Here is a 23,505-nt window from a genome sequence, read left to right on the forward strand (position 1 = left end):
ATGGCGGAAGGTTGTGAATTAGTCTATTTTGATCTGAGACTAGTTCACGATCACTTTGATCGAGCTCTAGTTCAAGACGACGATATTGATCTCAAAGCCTATTTGGATGCCTACAATGAACTTTACAAGTAAGATAGCAAGATATTGTATTCGGTATTGCACATAACCTCTAACAAACTGGAAGTTCAATATTGTACCTAGTTAATAGTCATTTGCTACTTCCTCTTTAGTTTCAATTAAAAGCTAGCACTTTTCTATTATCATAATGTCAATGTCATGCGTAATTTCCATATTCGTGTATCATCTATCATTATGTGTTTTACAAATGTATGCAAATGTGGTTTCACCTATCACCTGTTTCTGTGTATAAATATGATATATATATATATATGTTATATAATTTTTCATATACAGATTTTTCCAACTTATGGGCACTGTCTTTGGTTTCGTATCCTCTGATTTAAAACAGAAAATTGAGGTATTAATTGAATTAATGAATAAAAATGAACAATGTTATATCACAATAAAGTCTATGATAGAATACGAGAAGGAAAGCAATATTCTGGACAAAGGAGATTGCACGAATGGTTCTCGTACACTGTTGAGGCTTCATAGAGGCTTAGGTATTGTAACGTATATAATTTTCTATAAAAATTGATTCTACTTCATTTAGTAACATCTTCTGAATTTGCAGACTTCATTAGAGAGTTTTTAAGGCAATTAGGTGAACTGTCAGACAGCGATAAGACGTCCAGCTGTTGCCAGGATGCTTATAACAAAACACTAGCCAAGCATCACCCATGGGTGATTAGAAAGGCAGCAATTGTTGCTATGTATGCAATGCCTACTAGAGAAGTTTTGCTCAAAAAGGTAGGTTTACTTTTTGATAATATGTTATAATATAATATTTGATGAAAAATAAGAGATTATCCCGAATCTTAATTTCCTTTTAGGTCTGTGGTACGGACGTACAAAGAAACGTCGATATCTTACCAAAAATGTTAGAGGTAACTGCGGACGTGTTCAACCGTACACATAATCTATACGAGTTACATGAACTTCACAGTCTACCATAAAAATTTATTTAGGATACGAATAATATTGCACTTGCTTCTTACTGCTCAAGAAAGCACGCAACACAAACATTTCATATTCGATATGTGATACATACGCCAATTCCATACATTGAGTATTAAGTTTAGCGATGTTTTTATGAATCCTTTTTACTTATTATTGTAAAGGAATGTATTTAAAATCACCGAGAATGTACAAAATGAAAAAACTAGTTTAAGTTCTCATATTTATCGTACGATATTGTAGTAATTTCTCTGTACATATAGCAATACGTGAATGAATCGTATGATTCAGGAGGTATCGGTACAACAAACGCGGGTTATTTATCGAATTTAATATTTACATTATAACGTAGTATTATGTAATAATGCCAATTAAATCTATCGCGGAAACAGCCTTTCTTGTCTGCCCAACATACTTACAAAAATATTTTATAAAATAATAAATTAGTGGTAAATACTGGCCTATCATTCCTTAATCAATAGTTGCATTTAATGATAAAGCATTTATTGACTGTTCGTATTCATCGGATACCAACATTCCTGAAAATAAGATTGCTCTATCAGTAAAGCAGCTCTAATCCCGAAAATAATCTATCGAATGTCGAATCTTACCAGCGATACTGCCTGTAAGGAAACAGACGATATTACCAGATATAAATGCTCTCATGATAGCTTTGGATATATTTTCCTTCCTATCGGGAGCCAATGAAGTCAGCACACTTAAAGTAATTCCTACAGAGGCGGGATTTGCAAAACCACAAATGGCGAAAGTAGCTATAGCCTCAGTCCTGCCAAAAATTCGCTTCTGTTCCTTATACTTCCCTAACATTTCATAAGCGACAAACTCGTTGATCACTGTTTTCAAGCCTATTAAAGTAGCTACATCTTCACATTTATCCCAAGGCACTCCCATGATCCAACTCAGTGGCATAAATACTTTTGATAAAATGAACTAAAAGGAAAAAAGAAATCGTGTTTCATCGAAACATTATAGATGCATATTCCTTGGTGCCAATGTTCTGTTTCCTTACTTCGAAGCTTAATTCTTTGTAACCGACTAGTAACCCCAACCAGGAAAGAAAAGCATTGATGAATTTGGTAAACGACACGAATGCGATAATATTAGCGATTATGCCTAAGACCAGAGGTATTGCTGCTACAGCACCCTTGCTCGCAGCGTCTAGTAAATTGAAATCTGTTCTAAAATAATTGTTGTATAATGATGAACATTCTACGAGCTACTAGCACATAGTGTACACTGTATTATACATTACTTCATATAACTCACGATTTCTCTAGTTTGATGTTTTCGGAAGTAACCATGCTCCTCTCAGTCTCCGGATAAAACAATTTGGAGTAGCAAAGAGCTGCTGGTGCTGCCATCAAACTAGCAGTTATCAGATGAGCAGGATTTGCTCCAAAATTAATATAGGCGGCCAGAACGGTCCCTGAAATTAGACAAAGTTAAACATGTTTCCAGTAAAAAGGATTAATTATTGCTTTTTGTTCGTTCACCTGAAACCGTAGCAAAACCCGAACACATGACTGTATGTAATTCCGAGGTAGTCAATTTGTTCAAATAAGGCTTGATCACTAACGGTGATTCAGTCTGTAAATATATGTACAATCGCTATATGCAACACAAAATATCGATCTATTCATCCTCTTACCATCCCAACAAAAATATTTGTAGCGCAAGTTACTGATTCACAGATCGAGGTTCCCATGATCTTTTCTAATAGTCTACCTAAGTTAAGAACAATCCACTGCATGACGCCTAAATAGTACAATATTTGAACGAAAAAGCTAAAATAGAAGATTACAGGCAAAACCTGTAAGATAAAGCACTTGGTCAATATAAGAGTGGTTCATTTTTTGAAGAATGTAGCTCCACTAACGGTGAAAGCGAAGACACCATCGGCGACCAACTTGTCGGAATAGATGAAGCTTGCACCGCTCTTGGAATAATTCAGGAACGTTTCTACTTTGTTAGCAAGGCACTGGAAAATGGACCGACCGACAGACCATCGAATCGCGATCAGGCCAAAAAGAAATTGCAGAATCAGTCCGGACAAAACGGGTCTCCAGTTGATCTGAATTTGTAAAAATAACAGACGTCATTTTCTGATCCCGTTTTTGCTGCTGCTGATGTAAAATGTAACATGTAATATCGAATATTTGTCTCTATGTATACTTCAATGTATCTGTTCGATAATCTACTCGAAATGCAAAGTTACTCTACAATCTGATATTCAAAAATTCTGATGCTTTAAACATCGGATCGACAATCTGTGCATTGAACTGCAACTTCGATGCTTTAACGATACTATAAATGCGATTTACTCACGTGATCTGGATGCTTTGAGAATATCCATCCAAAGCTCAGCAGTAGGATGACTCCGATTCCGCTCATTAATCTGTCCTTCGAGTCAAGAGTATCGACAATGAGGAATGCGATGATGGCAATAAATACGCACGTGTAAATTACCGTTTGGCCGATGAGGCTGCCATATCTGTGTCAAACAAGAACAAAACGCTTAAAATTTATCCAAATGAAACGTAAATAATAACGCTACTTACGAAATCACTTGAATGAACGTTTTACCTCGTTCTTTGGATACTTTTGACGACTTTGTTGCATGGTAGGGAACAATAGCTGAATACCTTCTCGAGGAAATATTTCGAAGCAAGGTGATAAAGAATTGCGCCATAAACGATCGCCAATATGAGGATTAGCATGCCATAACCGTTGCACCAATCGAATTTATCCTCATAATCTGAGAAAAGTCAGGATTAAGATAATAAAGAAACAAAGCAGTTAAATTTTTATAGCTGTGATACTTACTGTTATTCCTCCAATACAGGGTGGCAAAAATGAAATAAATTAATATTATAGAATTTAGCAAAGTCAGAAAGAGAAATTTGAATATTCGTCGATGTTTGGAAACATAGGTGCCCAAAGCTTTATATACTGCTTGTAGATAATCACTTGATTTTTGTAGGGTTTCCTGAAAAAAGAAACCATTCTTCAAAATGTATGTTTAATCCGCCATTCGAGTGATAACGAAGACGTATCACGTTAAATACGAGGTTAACCGATAAGATGCAGCTCTTCTTGATATGCTAAAGAAAGAATGATGCGTTTGTTATTGTCCAGGTAATATTGGATCTTCGTCAATGAACAATGGCATGCTTTATGATTTCGAAGAATTACAAGAACGTGACGTACCTTGTTCCTTATTATGGGTTCATCTCTCAAGTGGACAGCCTGTATTGAATCTAAGTCGTTACTCTGTAAAAAGAACGAAGAAACATTAGCAGAAATAATTGAGCGAATGTCGATCAGTTTCATTTGGAACCACGATAGAATATGACACGTTCTTGGAAGCCTTATATTCCGTAGCCATTACCTGATAATCTGAGTGAAAGTGTGTCAGTCAACTTTAAGGAAAATGCTGTGTGAGTCAACTTTAAAGAAAAAGTTGTATTAGCCAACTTTAAGGAAAAAAAGTTGTGTTAATCAACTTCAAGACAAAAGATTCGATAACAGAATGGTACTTGTATAAGAGAAACATTAAATATGAAATACCTCGAAAGCTGGATTTACAGTCACAGACATGTCTTCAGCAGAAACGTGCTCTCCCTGTCGGATACAAGTCGTTACTGGCACGAAGCTCGATAACGGATGCTGCTTGATTGAGGAAGAGCAAATAACCATTACAGAAACAGAAGGGGAAATAATTTACGAATATAGATTATTGGTAAGTGAAATGACAATCCCATGATCGCGTGTCAGATAATATCGATAAGACAATCTAAATCAAAACTAATGCGCAAATCGTTAATTAAATTCTGAAGAACTAGTAATCTGTATTCAAAGAATCACTTTCATCTATGCACGCTCGATAAAACCAATTATTCTTTTCTATTAGCATTAATTATACGAATCATAGTTAATCGAAAGATTTACATAAATATGTACAAGAATATCGAAATAAATGGAATCGACGTATCGAATATTAATTCAGAGATTCTCAACCCCGGTGAGTTTCGAGTGAAGAAAAAATTGTTACTAACATTCGTGCATCCAACAGCAAATATCTTTAATATCGTTACTAGAGATAAGTATCAGTTATCAGCTGTGACTAAGTCTGTGTCAATCGTCGTGTGGCGCACATGATTGATTCTCAACAGAAAGCGAGACCAATGAACTTCGAATACGAAAATTTATATTACACTCCGTTTCGTGCGATGGTGTTAAAGTTAAGCGTAGCATAATGGTTTGCCCTTTTAACTATCGTACATTTTTACTCGTTGCAACGATAAGATAGTAATGTAAATACGTCGCTATCGTTCTAATTGTATATGCCAGCATATGTCACCGGTCTCGACGGTCGTAACATAGCTCGTATTTAACATAAACCGTTTCAAACATTGTTTCAGGAGACAACCACGAAATTTCGATGATTCGGAAATTACTCGAGCAAAGACGCAAAGGGCGACAATCCTCACGATTCTTTCGATTCGAATGCCTCGTTCATCGAGCAAGCCCTACGAGCCCTGAATTCGAAAAGAACCGTGAATTTCGTGGAGACTGGGCAATTGTATCGGTGACAGGTCGAAAAAAATTCCTGGCTCTTTTTCACACGAACCCGGCACGGCGTACGTAGCCGTCGATCACGTGACGACGCGTCGTCGTAACGGATCGTGGGTGAAGGCGGACGCGAAACGCAATTTAACAGGGTGAACGTCGCGACGGCCGTCGATACTTTCTCTTGCGTGGTCCATCAAAATTCTTCCGCCGTGTTTAGCCACGGACGGTCGTTGAAACTTGCACGCACCAGCAAACCGGAAAACCGTGCTCGTAATCGACGATACTTGCTCGCGATCCAGGTAGTCGGCCGAGGATCACACGGCGGTGAAGATTCCACGCGATTCCGTGTAATGACTGCCGCGAGGAAATTACGAGACACGCTTCCTGGACGATAAGAATAATTGTCGTGCGGAGGGGAGTTGCGTTATTCGACCAGCCTGCACCTCGAAGGATATCTTCCTCGTGGCAGTCGTAATCGCTTAACGAGAGAGACGAGGGAATAATTGCCGAGGAGTTTGGCGAATTTTCTTGGAATTGCTTTGCTTTCATGACTCGGCTGGTTCTTTAGATCTTTTCGTTCCTCCAGGATGCCGGATTACGAGATTCCTGAAGAATAGCAAGGCTTCCTGCAAAAAGGTTTTGCAATTCGTATGGTAAAATTATTACAAATCGAAGAATAAAGATGTAAATAAATTATTCCTGCAATCACCTGCTACGTTGTTCTAACATTCTTCTTAGTGCCAAAGTTGATGAAGATTATGAGTATCTTGCCATTAGATAATTAGTCGGATTTATACGTCGGGGCTTTCACCTATTCACCTAGGAAGAGGTTGCGACAAAAGTGTTGCTCGGGGCGTAAATGAAGAAGGTACATCAACGACTTTAATCGTTCTGCCTTTTCTCTTTCCTTTTTTTTTCCAGCTCGAGATTTCGATCAAATTATATAAGAAAAGGAGACTTGTTTATCCACACACCGAATAATGGGCGAGACGGATTTCTTGAGCGCACGTGGACCGATCGAAGGTCTTCTCGGAAAGAAAACGTCCAAGATTGATTCACCAATGAACTTTACGCATCACGTAGCTTCGAAAGGTGGTTTCAGACATGATTTCGAACGCTATCGAACGGCAAGAAAATAGAAACAGGCGAATAAAAGTCCTCGGTCGAGGAAGAAGTCCGATTACTCGGAGTCTAGATGGTTTAATTCGATGGAAGATAAGCTTAAAACGAGGTGGATCGGGAAGATGAAGCGGCTCTTATCTGACCAAGACGCGACGGGAGAAATTCCACCACGAGTCACGTACAAATTTTTGTAGGAAACCAGGCCCGCGTATTTTTCATGCGCTATCTGACGCTCCACTGCGGGGAATTTGATTTCCTAGACAGTGCTTATACAGCGACCGAGATCGCGCTACGATGGATTGACAGAAACGGAAGTTAAAGCGAAGGAAGATAAGCTGTTCTTGATCAACATCCGCGGAAAAAGCTTCTTCGTCCATCGATCTCTGTTAGATCGTGGTATTCCCCTGAGACGCGAATCTCAGTCTTAATCTTCCAGCGATTCTTTTTCCGACATCCTTTCCTTTCGATTTTCCTCGATCGCTCGGTGGTTTTGCATTTTCGTGTCTTCTTCCTAAGAATAGCAAAATGGGTAGATGGAAATTATTTCAAGATAGATCGGTGCGTCAAACGTACGACTGACGTACGTTCCCGCCACTCAGGCGCAATTTGCATTTTTCGGGACGATCAGCTCCGCCGAACTGTCTACGGCCTTGATAATTCTGCACACCTCCTCTATTTTCCTGCTCTACGTAGTAGAAGTTAAGCAAGCCAGTTTTAGGTCCCTGGCACACCGCCAAACCCGATGAGAATAGCGAAATCCGAAGAGCATAACTTGTGGATAAACATCGGCGTTACACATGCTCTGTAGACCGGGTTGCTTCTCGCTCGAAAGATCGTTTGGAAAAGAGGAACCCGATGGACCTGGAAAAATTCACCACGAAGAGGTCCGAATCCACTGTTTACGTCCTCCTGAAAATCAAACGGAATTGGAAAGATACGGAGGCTGCGAAGACGATCGCGCCGGAAGATAAGGGAAGATAAAAAACAACCCGGATTGCACTACGATCAGAGACTCACCGGATTCTGGCACATGGATCTGGTTCAGCCGAACGTATCGTATCTGATCCGAGCGAATCAGCGTGATTCCCACAGAGGAATTCAACGCGCGGAAATGCGTAGTTGGCTGGCCATGGTGGAAACAGTAAACCACATGGCCTGCTGTCTTAGAAGCGTCGTCGAGATTCGGACACACGAGAACCGAAGAGAATTGAAGATACTTCAAAGCCTTCATCCTGTTCCTCTTGTTTCTCGCGACTCTGCGCGGACGTCTAAAAGGAGGGTCCACGGAACGCCAACGCCAGAATCGGGAACAAGTTTCGTCGCGATGCTCGCTTCGACAAAACGTCGAGCAATTTATCACCGGTGACTTCAGCTTCAATCACGCCGCGGGCCAATTTTCATGCATCTCTAATTGGGGATAGTGGCGTCTTCTGACCGTTGGCAAGTTTTAAATAATTGGACTCATTAATATTCGCCGGTATTCTTTTGAGACTCGCATCGATTTAAATCGTTCACCATTGCAATGCATTTTTAATTCGATATTCTTCATTCTTCGGAGAGCACCGATCACATCTTCTGCAGCATGCGCGAGGGGAAATACAAGCACGCATTAAAATTGGAATCCTTCCTTCTTCGCGCTTCTTCTCGCCCACGTTTCGTCGGAATGCGACGAATCAGATCCATCGTCTTTCGTTGCAGCACGCGACTCTTCTCCAGAGACGAGTAGAGTCGGATTCCACCCTTTATCATCTCTGCGTCAGTTCCGATGTTCCGCTATCTGGGCTGGCGATCATCTTCCGAAAGCTCGGTAGCCGCTGGAAATTAATCTCTGCGCTGGACACGTGGTGGATCGACGGGGATGTATAATTTATGCCCCGGCAGCGAATTTATTTTATCTCTCATCTCTAAATAACCAAGATGCATCCTATACGTCACAATCTAACGCGCGGTGCCAATTTTAATATTGAATTTATTAGACGAGATACAGAAATCAGCGACGGTCTCGGGGGGTGACGATGTTTCCCTAAAGAAGCGGGAAAACATTTTTCAAAGTTATTCCGAAAGACGGAAAAGTACCACGGCTCAGTAAGACGAGATGAATTTATTATAATTATGCATGATGTAACGGTGCTTGTCAAATCCGTGTGATCACGAATCGCCTAGATTCGTGATCGTTCGGACTGTACTCGAATGTTTTATTCGTGACCAGGAAAAATTCTGGAATATTACAACAAGGGTAGCCCCCGATGGCCGTCGTTGTTTTTGATTTCATACGATCCCACGTGCGACGCTGAGGCGTCGAAACCAGTGCACCTATGCGTGGGTGGGATTGCGTAATACGATTCGAAATTCAAATTTCGCTTCCACGAAGCTTGAGCAGGCGGGGCCGAATCTCTCTTCTGCCGGATTCCAGGTACTCCTTATCTCGATTGCCGTCTGCCTCTGCTGAGGTGAGGGAGGAAGAGAGCGATGTATCCGAGCCATGCAAATTGCACCATTTCCATTATTTTTTTTCCTTCTTTTCTACGTCTTCTCATGCTGCCTTCTCACCCTTGATCGAGCCGTACCCGCCTTGACGTTCCCCTCCCCTGTCCCCCTGTCGCCCCCTCTCTATTCTGACTTGTCTCAAATCCAATCGAAGAAATAATTTGCCAGACGTGGACGGTCTATGGTTTTCACTCCAACTGTCGTCAGTCGTCAGTCGCTTGACGTCACTTCAGCAGGGTACCAGGAAAATCCGGGAACTAGGCGAAATATCGTCGGAGTTTGGGACCGCGGAGAGAGTCATCGAACCTGCTTTGCAGGCTGTCTGGCGCACAGCCCGGCAGCCATCATCGAAGCTTTCCGAGCCAATCGAACAATCGATGACTCTGCTGGTCCGACGCAGGACGATGCGCTGCAAGAGTTACGCCGATTGCCGGGGAGTCTGGAAACTGGCAAATGCCACGATTCTGGACCACCTGAAAAGCAAAACGAGAGAGTATGCGTTATCACGAAACTCGCGTGGCGAACTGTCCGTGCTGAAACGTGCACTTACTCCGAAAGGACACCACTCGGTACAAAGCGGGCTCTCCTAGCACGTTAATCGGGCCGTCCAGATTAAAACGACACGGAGCGTCCACGAGCCAGTTCCGAGGAGATTCCGTTCTATTCCGAATCCCTGCCCGCGGCACGAGGGGCCCCGACAAGGCCGACGGATGAGTGTTACGATTGCAAACAACAGTTTGATGGCGAGGCAAGGCCCCGCGTTATTTATTTTGGTACGTCTAGACGCCAGATTGTCTGTCCGTACGTCCGAATCGCGACGGAGGATTCGGAGGTGACGTCAGACGTGACTGTGTTGCATCGTCGGAGAGATTCGACGATTCGGCTTGCCTCTCTTCGCCGGATCAAATTGCATTCTCTCTCTTTCGCCCGATGTCTGTCTTCTCCTCCTTTCTCTGTCCTCTCTGATGCCGCGGCCTCCCTCTTTTTGTACATTTAAATGCGTGCACGTGTCTGCGTGTAACGCGGAGTCCCGCGATGATATGCACGCGTGATCCAAACGCATCGGTCAACGCGACGACGATGTCGCCGCTTGCTGCAACAGGGGGTGAATAAAGTGTCCCTCGCTTTTTCTCTCTCTTTTCGTAGCTACGTCCATTTGTTTACCGACGAGGTGATCCTGCCGCTGCTGCATGTCGATTCGACTCGAGAAAGATCGCGTGCACCCGGCTAAATTTACCCTTTCGGTGGCTGTTCCTCCGACGCAACATGCATTCGACGAAAATTCGATTCAGAATTTTCCAGGCATCTTGGGATGTAAAGGTGTGTAGGAGGAGGAGGAGGAGGAGAAGGAGGAGGAGGAAGATGAAATCTAGTGAAGTTTACCTTGGACGATGGCTATCTGCCAAGAGGAATTAATCATCGATAAAGAGTATTTCCTATTACAACACACCTCCGACTTATCTTAGTCGAGCGAGGGAAACCAAGGGAGAGAAGCGGAATTTAAATTCATTCTCTATCCTAGATAGATTTATCGTGAAAACTTCTTCGTAACTAGACATTCTTACTGAGACATGCATTGTTAACTAACATTACCAGTCTGAGAATAGACGAGTACGACCCACTGTGCAAGAATTGTAGACGTGAAATGTTTCCGGTAAATCTAGCCCCCGACATTACAACGTATCACGAATGATTTATTTCGGAAGGCAGACGCTCGAATAGTCGTCGTCTGTCCATCGTTAAACGGACGGTGTAGACAGGTTCAAAGAACCGAATCCTTTAACCTAATTTTCAGATTCGACTACGCCGCTACAATTTACGTCAAGTCCGACCTGGAAACGAAAGATTCACGACCTTTCTAATCTCTTTTCTCTGCGCCGAAATTTATGGATTTTCACACGGATTCCGCCGACCGATTCGATCACGAGCACGGGTTATCTTTCGTCCCGCTCTGTCTCTCCCGGTCTCTCTCGGTCTCCGCTTGTTTTTTCCCCCCTTTCCTCGTTCCCGTTCTTCTTTTTGGGCTTCGTCGTCGACGTGCTTTGCCACGCATCGTATTTTCACGCACGCACGCGGAGGCTGCATTTATTAAAAGCGATACATTATGATTCAAAGATCATATCTTTCGATTCGTCTAGACGGCGGAGAGGGAGACACCCTATAAAGTCGTACGTGGCTGCCCCTGAAACAAGCAGCCGAATACAAGGTGCCTCCTCGCTCATTTCTTCTCGCCACTTCGCCTCCGTTTTTCGTTTCCTTCTTTTGTCCCGCGAAGTCCCTTCATCCCGCCAGTCCACGTTCCTCCGGAACGCGCGAAAACGTCTCCTCTTCCCAGGCCGCGGAACGAGGCATTTCACCGCACGAAAATTCTTCTTAAGATGTCGCGTGGCACGGATTCACGTTGCTAGCTGTCACGCAATACCCAGTTGCCCAACGCCTCCTCGAGCATCTGTGGAAGAATTGTTCCGATTAGTATCGGTATGCAGCTTATCGGATAAAGCTCCAGAGACTAGGTTTCGTGCAAGGTGTATCACGATAGCTCGAGGAAAGCAAGGGGGTGGGAAGGAGAGAAATACCACCGGGAGAAGGGAAAAAGGAGCGTTGGAAAAATCAAGGCGGAAAAATCGAGCAGTCGAAGAGGAAGAAGAAGAGACGAGCGCGATAAAGCGTGACGGAGAGAGAGAAAAGGCAGTCGTCCGCGGGATTTCGGCGAGCGAGGGAAAGGGATTACCACACGCGCGCGGCGGGTGGAGCGAGAGGAACAGACGCACCGAGAGAAAGAGAAAGGAGACGAAGAAGAAGAAGAAGAAGAAGAAAAAAAGCAGTGATCGTAGTAACACCGGCGCGTCTCCTCTCGCGGCTTCGTGCTTGTCTCGGAATTAGTGAGTAGACAGAATTATGTCCGTGAGCAGGCCAGCTCGGCTCAGTTGAGACTTACTGCTCAGCCCGTGCACACGCATGCCACGAATCTTTCCTACTTACATATATACCGCGGCTTCCTGATGCGATTAGACTAGTCCGCGATCATCCGCCACTCCGTATCACGGACCAGTTTGTTTAACACTTGTTCGTAACGCAGACACACCGCAGCGTCTTCCGTCAACGTCTGCCTGCTCCGTTCTCTGGGTCACTTGCGCTTCGACAGAAAGAGCACGCGGTTTTGCGAACCATCGCTTACCTTCTCGATAATTCCTTACCTTCGAGGGTTGCGAATTCCCTCGCGAGATAAGAATGAAGGAATCCATTGAACGATAACAGTGGCTGCACTTGCATGTCGATGAACAAAGTGGTACCGTTTACTGTTTCCGAAATATCTTGACAGGGAAAAGAGCCGATCGAGTGAGAGTTCCCACGTTTCCGAATAGAGCTTTTCCTGGTCGTAGTCATGGAATTCTTCAGGTTCTTCGTGCTGTTGTTGGTCGCCTCGACTATGAACAGTGTAACATGTCACCATCATCATCGCGACGTCCACGCGGACGACAGAAAGAAGGGGGATCCGGTGGACCACGTGAAAAGGTACGCGGCCAGTGACAACGAGAACGTCGTGTTCTCTGAGAGCGAGAAGAACAGGAGAAGTCTAAAGGGCGAACAAACTAAAGGCACGGTCCCTTTCAGCGAGAGGAGGCTGGAAAAGATGTTGGAGAAAGCTATCCTAAAAATAATCACTGGTGACCTGAGTACGGGTGACATGTTGCTATTAAAAAGTCTGAATTATAGTCTGGAGGAAGTTCTTGCGATTCGAGAGAGGGAACTGAACAAGAAGAAGGACGAGGAACTGAGGAAGAAGGAAAGCATGAAATCCTGGACAAAAGTATTATACGGGGATGGAGAACGGAAGGCTAGAAACTGGAATAAAAGTTCCATGGATCATTCTTCCTCGAGGAACCCTGATTTCGAGGACACCAAGCGAGAAGGTAAAAAAAATCGTCACATGGATAGATCACCTTCTTACAAGGATTTCGATTTCGAAGCGTATAATCGCCAGGCGATCCTCGATTACGAGAACCTACCCTCCAACGTAGAATTTCAGCAATCCTGGTCGGAACCTACGGCTGTTGACTACGAAGAGACTACCAAAGCCACCAAGGAACAGGATGTCGAGAACAATCTGCATCGTGATTTTGACAGGGCTATGGAACCTCACGTGGTCTTCAAGATACGGTACGATGACTCTGAATTTGATTCCAGCTCAGGTTCCGACGAAACTCACAAATACCGTCCTAGAACGCCCAAGCATCGTGTTTCTTCGACAATGGAACACACTTTGGGCAATGTTGGCAATTCCTTTCATGCATCGACACCATCACCGTTGTCTTCAACTACTACTGCTACTGTGCCTTTGGTTTATCAATTGAGCAGCACCAATGTCAGGGGTAATTATCTAAAAAATGATTATTCTACTACAATCGCGTCTTTATCATCGAGTAGTACTAGTAGCACGGAAAGTATTATACCAGACGAAATTTCAAAGGACAAAAATAAGACGGGTATCGTTACCAATTCTACGGATAAAGTACCCATCTCTAAAAGTGAGGAGAAATTTAGTGAGAATAAACGGATTAGTGAGTATGAAGGTCTCGAGTGGGTTGAAGATGACGTTTACAGGGTGATCCCTGAGTTCGTGGATTCCCTTGGCTTCGAGAATACCGAGGAGAACGAGACGTCTGACTATGAAGACTCCAGCCACGATTCCCGGTTGAACTGGAACACAGAGGAGAACGAAAATGACACGTTAGGATATCTGAACGACACTCCCGATTCTGTTAAACTCTTCGTGGCCAATAATAACGTATCCGCCGGCAATCTTCCCTTGGCCAATCTATCGTCCTATTTGCAAGTGGCTATTGCTCATCGACGAGGGTAAGTGAAACTCATCGTCGTATTTTGTAGTTCTATGTTCGCCTAATCTGTGCTTCGGTTCACTGTGCTTTTCGATAATTAAAATCAATTCTTCCACGTTCAAAACTTTAGTACAGATTTCATTTATGGAGAAAAATTTGAAACTTAAAAAATGGCGGCACGATTTTCCTTCGTTCATTATGTCACATTATACGTTGTTCATCGTGTGTCTTGCTTTGCAAAATGGCAAACGCGGAATTAGTATGTATAAAATGTGCTTTTTGTGTCTTTTAGAGGAAACCTAAGCTCAGGCTTCGACAGGTAAGCTTCACCCCGATGGCACTATGATCGCTTTTTGGGTAAGGGACTCGGTGTGCCGAATAAGATGGACAGATAAATTCTGTCGAATTTTTTTGTTTTGCTCCCCCAGCGGACCGGCTGCTTTCCTTTTGGCTTGGCTTGCATAATCTAAAAATACATTCTCTCATCACGATTATCTCATTGCTCGTATTGCATGAGATACGATTTATCGCGATAACAACAGGAGATCTATTCTCCTGAGACGTGTGTTGTGTCTGCATGAAAAGGTAACACCCGTTCGTCTCCTCTTTCTTTCTCCCACATACATATATACTTCACCGAGTATCTCTCCTTTAATTATCGTAATGGAGTAAAGGGCAAACGGTTTTCCAACGACGTAACCCAGACCTGTGCTCGCGAATACTTGACGACAAAGACGTTCTCGACGAATCATTGCCCCCGCCACGTAAAAATATCTTGATGGCCCGTAAAAATAACGTGACGAAACGAAGAACCGCGTAGCGCCACTGAATTTCTACACCTCGGGCTGACCAGCGTCCGCATCTTCGGCCATTTCTTCTCCGTTTTCCTGCTTCGTATTTTTTCTAAACAAAAAATTTCAGGAACTAATTGAAGATCATCGAATTATTAAGAACGCGACTGAACAAGGTCAGCGCCGAGACAATCCGGTCGCGAGGGTGGTCTATATTAAAATCCGTGATTCACGATATCATTCGAAGTTCCCTGAAGTCAAAGAAGAGTGATTTACTGAGCAGAAACAGGGTCCGTAATCTTTTGGAAAGACAAACGGGGGAGACGAAGAGCAGAGTCAGGAAGGACGCGCGGTGGAAATTCCGCTGTGGTCCCTAGCTATGTTTTTAAATCGCCCTCCTTCTCCTCCACCACCTTGGCCTCTGGTGCGAAGGCGTTTCTTTTATTTTATTAAGTCTAGACGCGTAAATGCATTCGTGTCGGCACTGGCGTAGCCTGCTGAGAGTCCTCCGGTGTGCCGGTCGTTCCGCTTCTTCCTCAGGCCTCTACAGGGTGATCTGGACGATCCACCAACAACGGAATCTTCTTGTCGTTCGATTTCAAAGGTCAGCCTGCCTACAAACCAAGAGAAAAATAACTATATAACACAGTCACCTCGTTTAAAGGATTACGAGGGTTAGTCAACGATAATAACATGGATTAAGAATGCAGAACATCGTGATTATGAGAAAAGGACAACGCGAAAATGTCCTAATTTATCAGACGGATTAATTTATTTTTTTACAATGTGTATGACGAAACGGGCGCAGTTAGATCACAACGAAAGAGCGAGTTTGAGTTGAGCACCCTCGTAATCACCGGGTGTCTAGTCAGACTGCAGTTAGGACTGCTCTCTTACGAGGTTATGTAACACATTTTAATTTAATGCGCTGACCTTGTCTATGCGTCTCTCTTCCTATGCCGCAAAGAACGATACGAGACGCACAACGAAGAGCGAAGAGGAAGTTTTTGTCAGTGATTCCCCACCTCACCGCCAGACGATGCAACGTGCATTTATTGACGGTCGCCAATCAGGCTGACGTTCACCGTTTCGCGGTACACGAAACGTTTTCCGCTGACTTTCGACCCCCGCAACCAACAATTCTCCGCGTGTCGATTTTCGCTCCTTAACAGCTTCCCAAGTTATCTCCTCGGTCATTTCCTTGCGAAACCTGCTCTAATGTTTTACAGAAATTGTTCCATGATCTTCTTGTTTCCTTAATTAACGATAAAGATCGCTACGAAGATCCTTGAAGAAAGCTTATCTTATCTAGACTTCCATGTGTCGACGGTGCTTCGTGTTCGTCCAAAGGCTGTTACAAAACCGGCGTAACGCAGCCAATTTTCTTAATACGGTACTCGGGAAGGATCACTGGATTCATTCTCATGATGCAACGGCCTCCAGACACCCGAGTCCTTCCCTTTCCCAGACGGCAGACAGACGTGACACGTACGCAACGAGACGCTGTAGAATGCGTGACTTGGACGTGGCTAGATTAAGGAGCATGTCTAGAATCGAATACAATCCGTCAAGATTTCGTGGCGAGATTTCGTCCGATTGCTCTGCTCCTTATAGTTCTTCCGCTTCCCCAAAGGGGTTCCTCTACAAAAAGAAAAAAAAAGAAAAGTGGAACAAACTGAATCGGGATTGAAAAAAAATTTTTCCAAGTTCTCCTTGGGCATCAAACTGCGTGTGGAAACCATTCTCGTAGTCTGACCAGTCGATTGTTTAGGAAAACCGCTTCTGGTTGTTTATCGAGCAACAACGAGGTCATTGACGCGCGATTGGCTGCGCTCAAAGGTCCAAGTGGGCGTCCAGCGAAGCAATCCTTGCCAGTGACGCAGAGAAAAGACGCTCCTCCTTTTTTTCCTACCCGGTTAACGACTTAGAGCCTCCATTATGCAATCCCGTAATCTCACCTGATCGTCGGCTCGAGTTCTATGCGCTTGGAAGTCTGTTCCTCTGTAAAATGTTAGGCCTATAACTAGTAGAATTTATCGTTGTCGTAAATTGAAATTATGACATTGTTCTCTTCAATCTCGGATGAAACATTGAAAGGTAAAGGGGCAATTAATTTAATGGAAGGGACCAAGAATCGAGACGCAACACGAATGCATTAATAGTTCCCTGCTAGACGAGACGACTGTCCGCGACGGCTGTCTAGTCAATGTCTAGAACGTATAATAAATATCTCTGACCCACACTATGGGCCCTGTAGGTCACTGACCACCGTCTATTAGCCTGTCTTACTACCCGGAAAACTTGCACGTATCTCTAAGTGAAAATTTTTACGTCACCATCCAAACACGGAATTTTTTGGTTACTTCTGATTCTTTTATTTAACTCTCTTCTCTAATCTCGGCTTCAGTCCTTATTTACTAATAGGATAAAATCAAACATCTCTCTTTTTATTCTCCCATTACGTTGAGAGCTTGTCGGCTGCCGTGGTTTTCCGTTCTTCATTCGTCTCTTACCGTTACCAGTTTACGAATCTTTTTCTGTGTGTGCAGCCAGGGTGAAAAAGCCATCGAGGACATCAAGACGCGAGTTCTGGCCCTCACCGGGAGATTCAACCTCACCGCCAACGCTAATCAAGTCCAACGCGAACGATTGACCATGTTTTCGCCGACCTGTGAGTTACTTGACGGATTCATTAATTATTTAAATACCTTTGTATGAAAATATGCAGATGAAGTTCACAGTTCCATCCTTCTGATCAGGTCAAATTCCACGGAATACAGATCAGGACGCTTGGACGGACTCGTTTTCCATGAACATGCATTTTCAGTTGAATCTGACTTCCAGCGATCATGTGGTCGCAGCTAAATTGAGAATATTCAAATTGCCGCAAGAAAACGTGACGTCCTCTTCAGAGAGTACCTTCGATGAGGAAGAAGAAGATGAGAAAAAAATCAGGATATCGGTCTTTTATTATACGAAAACTTTAAAAAGGCACAGATGTAAGTTGAAAATTGATCTAATTCATTTTCATCGAAAATGATACCGAGCGAATAAAAATTTTCATTTACAGCGAAGAAACGTTTGATGGACTCGATAGTGACGCCCCTCACATCTAGAGGTAATCATTTGGCATTAGACGTCAGACAAGGCCTTCGATTCTGGAGACTAAATCCACGAAATCCTCATGGAAACGGAAGTAACCACGGCCTGGTGATCCAAGTTGAGGACCAAGATGGCAAACCATTGAAACCGGCTTTATATATACAGCAACCGTCTTGCGTGGATCAGGATTCAGATCAGAAGGCATGTGAGTGTGTGCTCTAACAATACTAACTCCGATGTGATGATTTCGATTGCCTGCTTGCATACATGCGTGACACTTAACACCGTGTGCCATAACAGACTTGATTGGCGTACATTATTTAGATGAATCAAGAATTGCAGTTTGTCGATTGTTTGCAACATTTGCTGTATTGGCGATGCTGTGTAGTTTTTATGTGATTGCGCACCAGCTTGAAAGTCCGTCATACTGAGACTAGATTTCCACTTCACATGCGACTATTATTTTTCGTACGTACAGACGAAAATTTTATATATCGCATCGATGTATCGTATTTATATATCGTATCGTTTACCATGAATAATTCCCTAAAAATTATGATTTAGTCTTAGAATGACGAAAATGCGACTGCAAATATTCTGTTGATGACGTTATTTGTAGCGAGATAAAACATACTTACAATTATTTTCTTTTTTCACCTATAGACCAGCGAGTACCTGCACTCTTCGTACGAGCCTGTACTCGTTACGTTCGCATCGTAAATGGCAAAACAGAGACATACGTCAACTGCAGGCATTAGTGTGGAAGAAGAAACACTTACATGCCGTGAGAAACTAGACAATCAGTCACGTTGCACTTTATTCTCGGAGAAGCGAGGATCATTTTTACGAACAATACGAAACACCGTCCTTCGACTGTCACGTGATTCAAGCGCGACCGTTACAAGCATAGGAGGCATTTCTATAGAAAGGGTGGTTATCTATAATGCGCGGCAGCCTAAGATAATCTGAGTGACATTTGTAAATTCATTAAGGAAATAGGAAAAACGATTTTTCTAATGTTATTCGTGAATAATTAAGTATATTGGAAACATTTATATGTCTACGAAAATTACCTATATTTTTTATACGAAAATTATATCAACGGTATCTTAACGATATCTACTGCCCTAAAAGTGCAAAGATCCAACATGGAAACAATTGATATGTGCGCCCCCACGGTTCAAATTGTTTCAAACGAAGTGGAAAGCGCGCGAAAAGTACGGTAGTGTTGAACCTGTGGAAAAGTGCGTAAAGTCCCAGTAAAAGTTCTTCTATAGACTGCTTTTTAATTTAAAAAGGATGTTAACTTAAAGATGGGGTGCCGTTTATTTAAGAGCACTAGTGGTAAGTTATATTTTATTGTTTTGTATCGTTTTTTGTAATGTGCGCTCGGAGCCTGATTTCCATGCCGATATGCGCCATTTTCCGGATAACGTTAAAATTATATTTTAGTACGATTTAACAATGTACATACCAGTGAAATTGAATCAGTTGTAATGTTAATTAGATTATTAATTAGATTATTGTCTTGACCTGTATGCACATGTGTATACAAATTAGTACACGCGTATACATGTCATGCTCATGACTGATGCAACCAAATGTAAGAGCTTAGAGGTAAATATTTATGTTTTATGTTAATTATTATGTTAATTAAGCAACGCAGAGCCGTGCAGATTTTCTATCATTACGTTTTGGGTGAGGTCATAAATAGAATTTTACATTTTGGTATGAGCACTAAGTACTTTGTTTCTTTCAAACTCTAATAACTCACCCAAAGGGATTATGCTACTTACTATTATATGCTGTTGTTGTTTAATGAAGGAGACATGTTCTCTTAAATTTTATACAATTCTTGTATATAATGTATATTTAATTACCTGGTTGTGCAAAAATAAATGGTTTGACGTCAAAACTTACAATGCCTCGATGCTGAATGCATTTTAAGTTTGACCCTTGCTTATTATACAATGTTCGCATTATCTTTTATGTATTTTATATCTTCTTTTCAAAAAATATATAACTAATTGAGATTATAGATACATAAAAGCAAGCAATCAAATGCAAATTTGAACTGTCGTACCTTATTTCTTACTTGTTTTAATACTTCATGGTTAATTGCTATAATTTATTCATTCGAAATACCATTTTGTTTTCTCTTATCTTATCTCATATATATTTACCATGCCATAAATTATTTTTATTGATATCTTGGTATGACTTTGTCTCTGAATTTTATATTTTGACGTGTTACCTTATATTGTACATAATATATTGTTTTCTTTCATTCATCAGGATTTATATCTTTCGAGAACTTTTAAATAAGTGTTTTTAATCATTGTGTTAGTTATTATTAATATGGACCATCATACTTTCTATATAAAAATGATTTTTATTAAAAAAATTTATTTATTGGAAAAATACATCCAATATTTACAAAAGGATGATCCTTAACTGGATCATTTTCGTTGTCAGAAAGCAGAAAAAATGACAGACAACGACATTTTCTATGATTGATTCGCGTTCGTGTGCTCTCTTCGTTGCTTTTAACAAAATCACTTTGATAAATTGATTGAAATATGTATCCGTATAGGAAACATCAGTTCACATAGATCCAAAGCTTGAAATGCATCAAGAAACACGAGTGTGTAATAAATAAGCATGAACATGTGACGTGAAATGTTCTTTTAATAATTTCCCTTTTTTTTTCAATATTGATTAACTGATTGTTCCTTAAGTAGGAATAAATATTCATAACTCACTCTGCTTTTTCTGTTAACAATTCAATTACGCCCACTTATTAGTATCTCTTTTATATTATCTTCCTGTGTTTTCATTTCTTAATCTTATATACAACCGATTAAAAGAATCTAATGAAAAAAGAAGGAAAGAAAGAAGAAATGAAAACGACAAAGGCCAGTTTAGAAATGATTTGGCGAATCAGAGTGAAACATCGTTGTAGAGCGTAGAATTATGCGTTGGACACAGAAAATACTTCAGTTGTGCTTTTCGAAGCACTGATTACATGCAAACTCTTCGTGATTTTTCATCTCGTAACGGCGACCAATTGTTCGTATTAAGTAGCAAATTTTACAATGTGGCTCTTCGATTAATTTTGAACACGTATCGAATTATTGTTAGCTGAAGGGTGAGCTTCGAGTCCTGCTGTATCGTGGATCTGAACATCACTAATGGTACCATGAGGGCGCATACAATTTCTCAGTTCTTCCAACGACTACTAGATGAGTTCATTCTCTTCTATTCTCACGACGAAGCGAACACAAGTCAGGCTTGCCATTTTCGTGCATCGTGTACAATGAGTCATTGATATTTTTCGTGACCAGACCTCGTAGACAAATCATCGAACACGGTGATTCCTTAAAACTTGGTCTGAAAATGATTGTTTCGATACAGTCTACCGTGACTCTTCCCCTTAGCCTAGCTATCACGATCAAGGGAGTCCAGGGTATCATTGCTAGACGAATGCGTCAAGTCGCTCAGTTCGTCCAGATGTTTCTGCTTCTTCCGGACATTCCAGTGCAAACACTCTGCCAGTGAATCGAACCAGTCGGTGATTTGGTCAGCGGCACAGATGCTGGGCACTGGGTAAATCGACGTGGTCACCCTTAGGCTGAAAATAGCAAGATATTAGAGATTCGTGGAATCTACCCATTGACATAAGAATATATAATTGTAGCGATAAATAGCAATAGATAAAGCATGAAGAGTACCAATCAACTTGCAGTACAGCCAACGTCTCAGTTTCTTTTAAAGAAGGAAATGGATCAAGATCCCATGTTTCATCAGTTGTACCCGTAAACGAGCGGAAATTTTAGAAACAGTTAATAGCATAGGGAATGCCATAAGAAAACTTTCCAAGTACCATGAGATATGGAAAAACAGAAGAACGAAATGTACTTTAGAAGGAAAAACAGAGTCGTAAATGTACGAACGGATGTCGTAATCAGTTGGAGCGTTTTGTGGCCGCAAATGAAAATAGAGAAGAGAAGACGGAAAGTCTTTTATGAAATAACAGGACAAACCTATCCCCGACGCGTAGCTCTTGTTGATTGCGACCATCGAAGGAGACGTAAGCTGTGCTGCGGGCGTTGCTGTTTGCCATTATCTGTAATAACCGCGAGAAACGGAAATGATTAGATATATCCAGGAATTAGTTAATTTTTACCTGTCACCGTGGAAGAGTTCCTGCCTGTTTCTACCATCGAAGGACACCCAGGAGGTGTTCCTGCTGTCCGGTGATACGGAGATCTACGATAGAAAAGGCGAGTTGCAGTTAAATCGTCGACAACAAGGTACGATTTCGCAATTCTTTTTTCGTCTTTCGAGCAATACAAATAGCATCGGTGATATATCGCATACATTCTCCAGGGCAAACGTTTAGAAAGAACGGTTCGAAAATTTGTTCAGAGGACAACAGCGGAGCAACGCATGGTCTGGGAATGCGGGCGACATCCACCGGGACCAAGTTTCCTTCTATGGGGCACCGTCACGGACCAGAAGTACCGATGTCACCATGATAAGGATTCTCTACTGACCCACACGGAAATGCTATATCTAAATGTTTCACATGGACTCCGATAAAGACCAACTAGTTGCACAATTGCTACCAAGATCTCGCATAATTGTGTCTCTATGATTACAGTTCTATTAATCATCATATTGCGATACGATTATCGTACAACTATGGATTCGAAAGTCCCTTTCTCGTCTAACTTTCCTTTTTCTTTTCCACAATTCCAGTCCCTTTCACATCGAAACTTGCACTGCCTATATAAGGTTGCCAGCACATTTGCACGGCGGCGGAAAAAATTCGGAAGTACCTTCAGCTCGACGCCGGCGGGTACGACGATCGGCCTGAAGGACAAAGAGTGAGGGCAGATCGGCGTAATCATGATCGCAGGTACCGAAGGATGAATCATGCTGGCTCCGGCAGCGACAGCATAAGCTGTCGACCCGGTTGGCGTGCTCACGATCAGACCGTCACCCTGCACACTGGTCACGTGTTTGCCGTCGATGAAGAGGTCGATGTTCGAAAGGTACGGAGACGGCCCTCGATCCACCACGACCTCGTTCAGCACCAACAAATTTGTCGGCGGCTTCGCCTCCATGTTCTCCTCTCCTTTCCGCATGATGATACATCTCAGACGGCTCCTCAGGGTCAAGGCTGCGTGACCTAAAGACAAGGCGAACGTTCGTCAGATTTATAACTCGCTTTTTATCGCATCGTCGTTGACCTTCTGCCCACTGTTGGTTGTTAGTAGATTTTCGACAGGCAGTTTAATCTCTCGTACGTTCGATTCTTATACGAAAAGCTGGGAACATCACACTGAAGTAGCGAAGAACGTTAAGTGTCGAACTAGCACGCGTGAGAGCTGATTTAACGATGATGTCAATAATTGTCGTTGTAACGCGATGGTAGTAGCAACCATCGTTCATTGCTGTATAGTAAAATGATTAACGCACGTTTATTT

General features: G+C 42.3%; 4 protein-coding genes across 11 annotated transcripts in view; 2 read left to right on the top strand and 2 right to left on the bottom strand.

Moving 5' to 3' along the window:
- LOC108550609 (ceramide-1-phosphate transfer protein) lies at window positions 1-1,091 on the top strand. The gene is made up of 4 exons (XM_017904375.1): window positions 1-128; window positions 415-623; window positions 695-870; window positions 954-1,091. The coding sequence occupies exons 1-4, from the start codon at window positions 1-3 to the stop codon at window positions 1,074-1,076; spliced, it is 636 nt and encodes a 211-aa protein (XP_017759864.1). The 3' UTR covers window positions 1,077-1,091.
- Window positions 1,092-1,531: 440 nt separating this feature from the next.
- On the bottom strand, window positions 1,532-4,805 carry CNT2 (Concentrative nucleoside transporter 2). The gene is made up of 12 exons (XM_017904376.1): window positions 4,666-4,805; window positions 4,306-4,368; window positions 3,922-4,084; window positions 3,682-3,853; window positions 3,424-3,589; window positions 2,975-3,169; window positions 2,747-2,908; window positions 2,592-2,685; window positions 2,365-2,524; window positions 2,108-2,276; window positions 1,689-2,028; window positions 1,532-1,616 (listed from the first exon to the last, which is right to left on the bottom strand). Exons 1-12 carry the CDS (start codon window positions 4,792-4,794, stop codon window positions 1,549-1,551), a joined length of 1,881 nt encoding a protein of 626 aa, XP_017759865.1. The 5' UTR covers window positions 4,795-4,805; the 3' UTR covers window positions 1,532-1,548.
- A 7,819-nt stretch (window positions 4,806-12,624) lies between these two features.
- On the top strand, window positions 12,625-19,680 carry LOC108550672 (uncharacterized). The gene is made up of 6 exons (XM_017904474.1): window positions 12,625-14,139; window positions 14,413-14,439; window positions 17,461-17,582; window positions 17,671-17,910; window positions 17,982-18,218; window positions 18,677-19,680. The coding sequence occupies exons 1-6, from the start codon at window positions 12,665-12,667 to the stop codon at window positions 18,769-18,771; spliced, it is 2,196 nt and encodes a 731-aa protein (XP_017759963.1). The 5' UTR covers window positions 12,625-12,664; the 3' UTR covers window positions 18,772-19,680.
- Window positions 19,681-20,429: 749 nt separating this feature from the next.
- LOC108550665 (NAD kinase) overlaps window positions 20,430-23,505 on the bottom strand; it is a 20,583-nt gene continuing 17,507 nt past the window's right edge. For 7 of the 8 annotated variants that reach the window (XM_017904456.1, XM_017904454.1, XM_017904458.1 and 4 more), the window contains 3 exons: window positions 22,855-23,207; window positions 22,200-22,282; window positions 20,430-21,644 (listed from right to left, as the gene is read on the bottom strand). In XM_017904456.1, the coding sequence (XP_017759945.1) occupies window positions 21,452-21,644; window positions 22,200-22,282; window positions 22,855-23,207 (629 nt within the window). In that variant the 3' untranslated portion in view covers window positions 20,430-21,451. The remainder of the gene's footprint in view (window positions 21,645-22,199; window positions 22,283-22,854; window positions 23,208-23,505) is intronic. The other variant, XM_017904461.1, reaches the window with a different exon arrangement.

The sequence above is a fragment of the Eufriesea mexicana genome, unplaced genomic scaffold, assembly GCF_001483705.2.
Source record: "Eufriesea mexicana isolate 0111107269 unplaced genomic scaffold, ASM148370v2 scaffold2888, whole genome shotgun sequence".
In the NCBI taxonomy this organism is placed as follows: domain Eukaryota; kingdom Metazoa; phylum Arthropoda; class Insecta; order Hymenoptera; family Apidae; genus Eufriesea; species Eufriesea mexicana.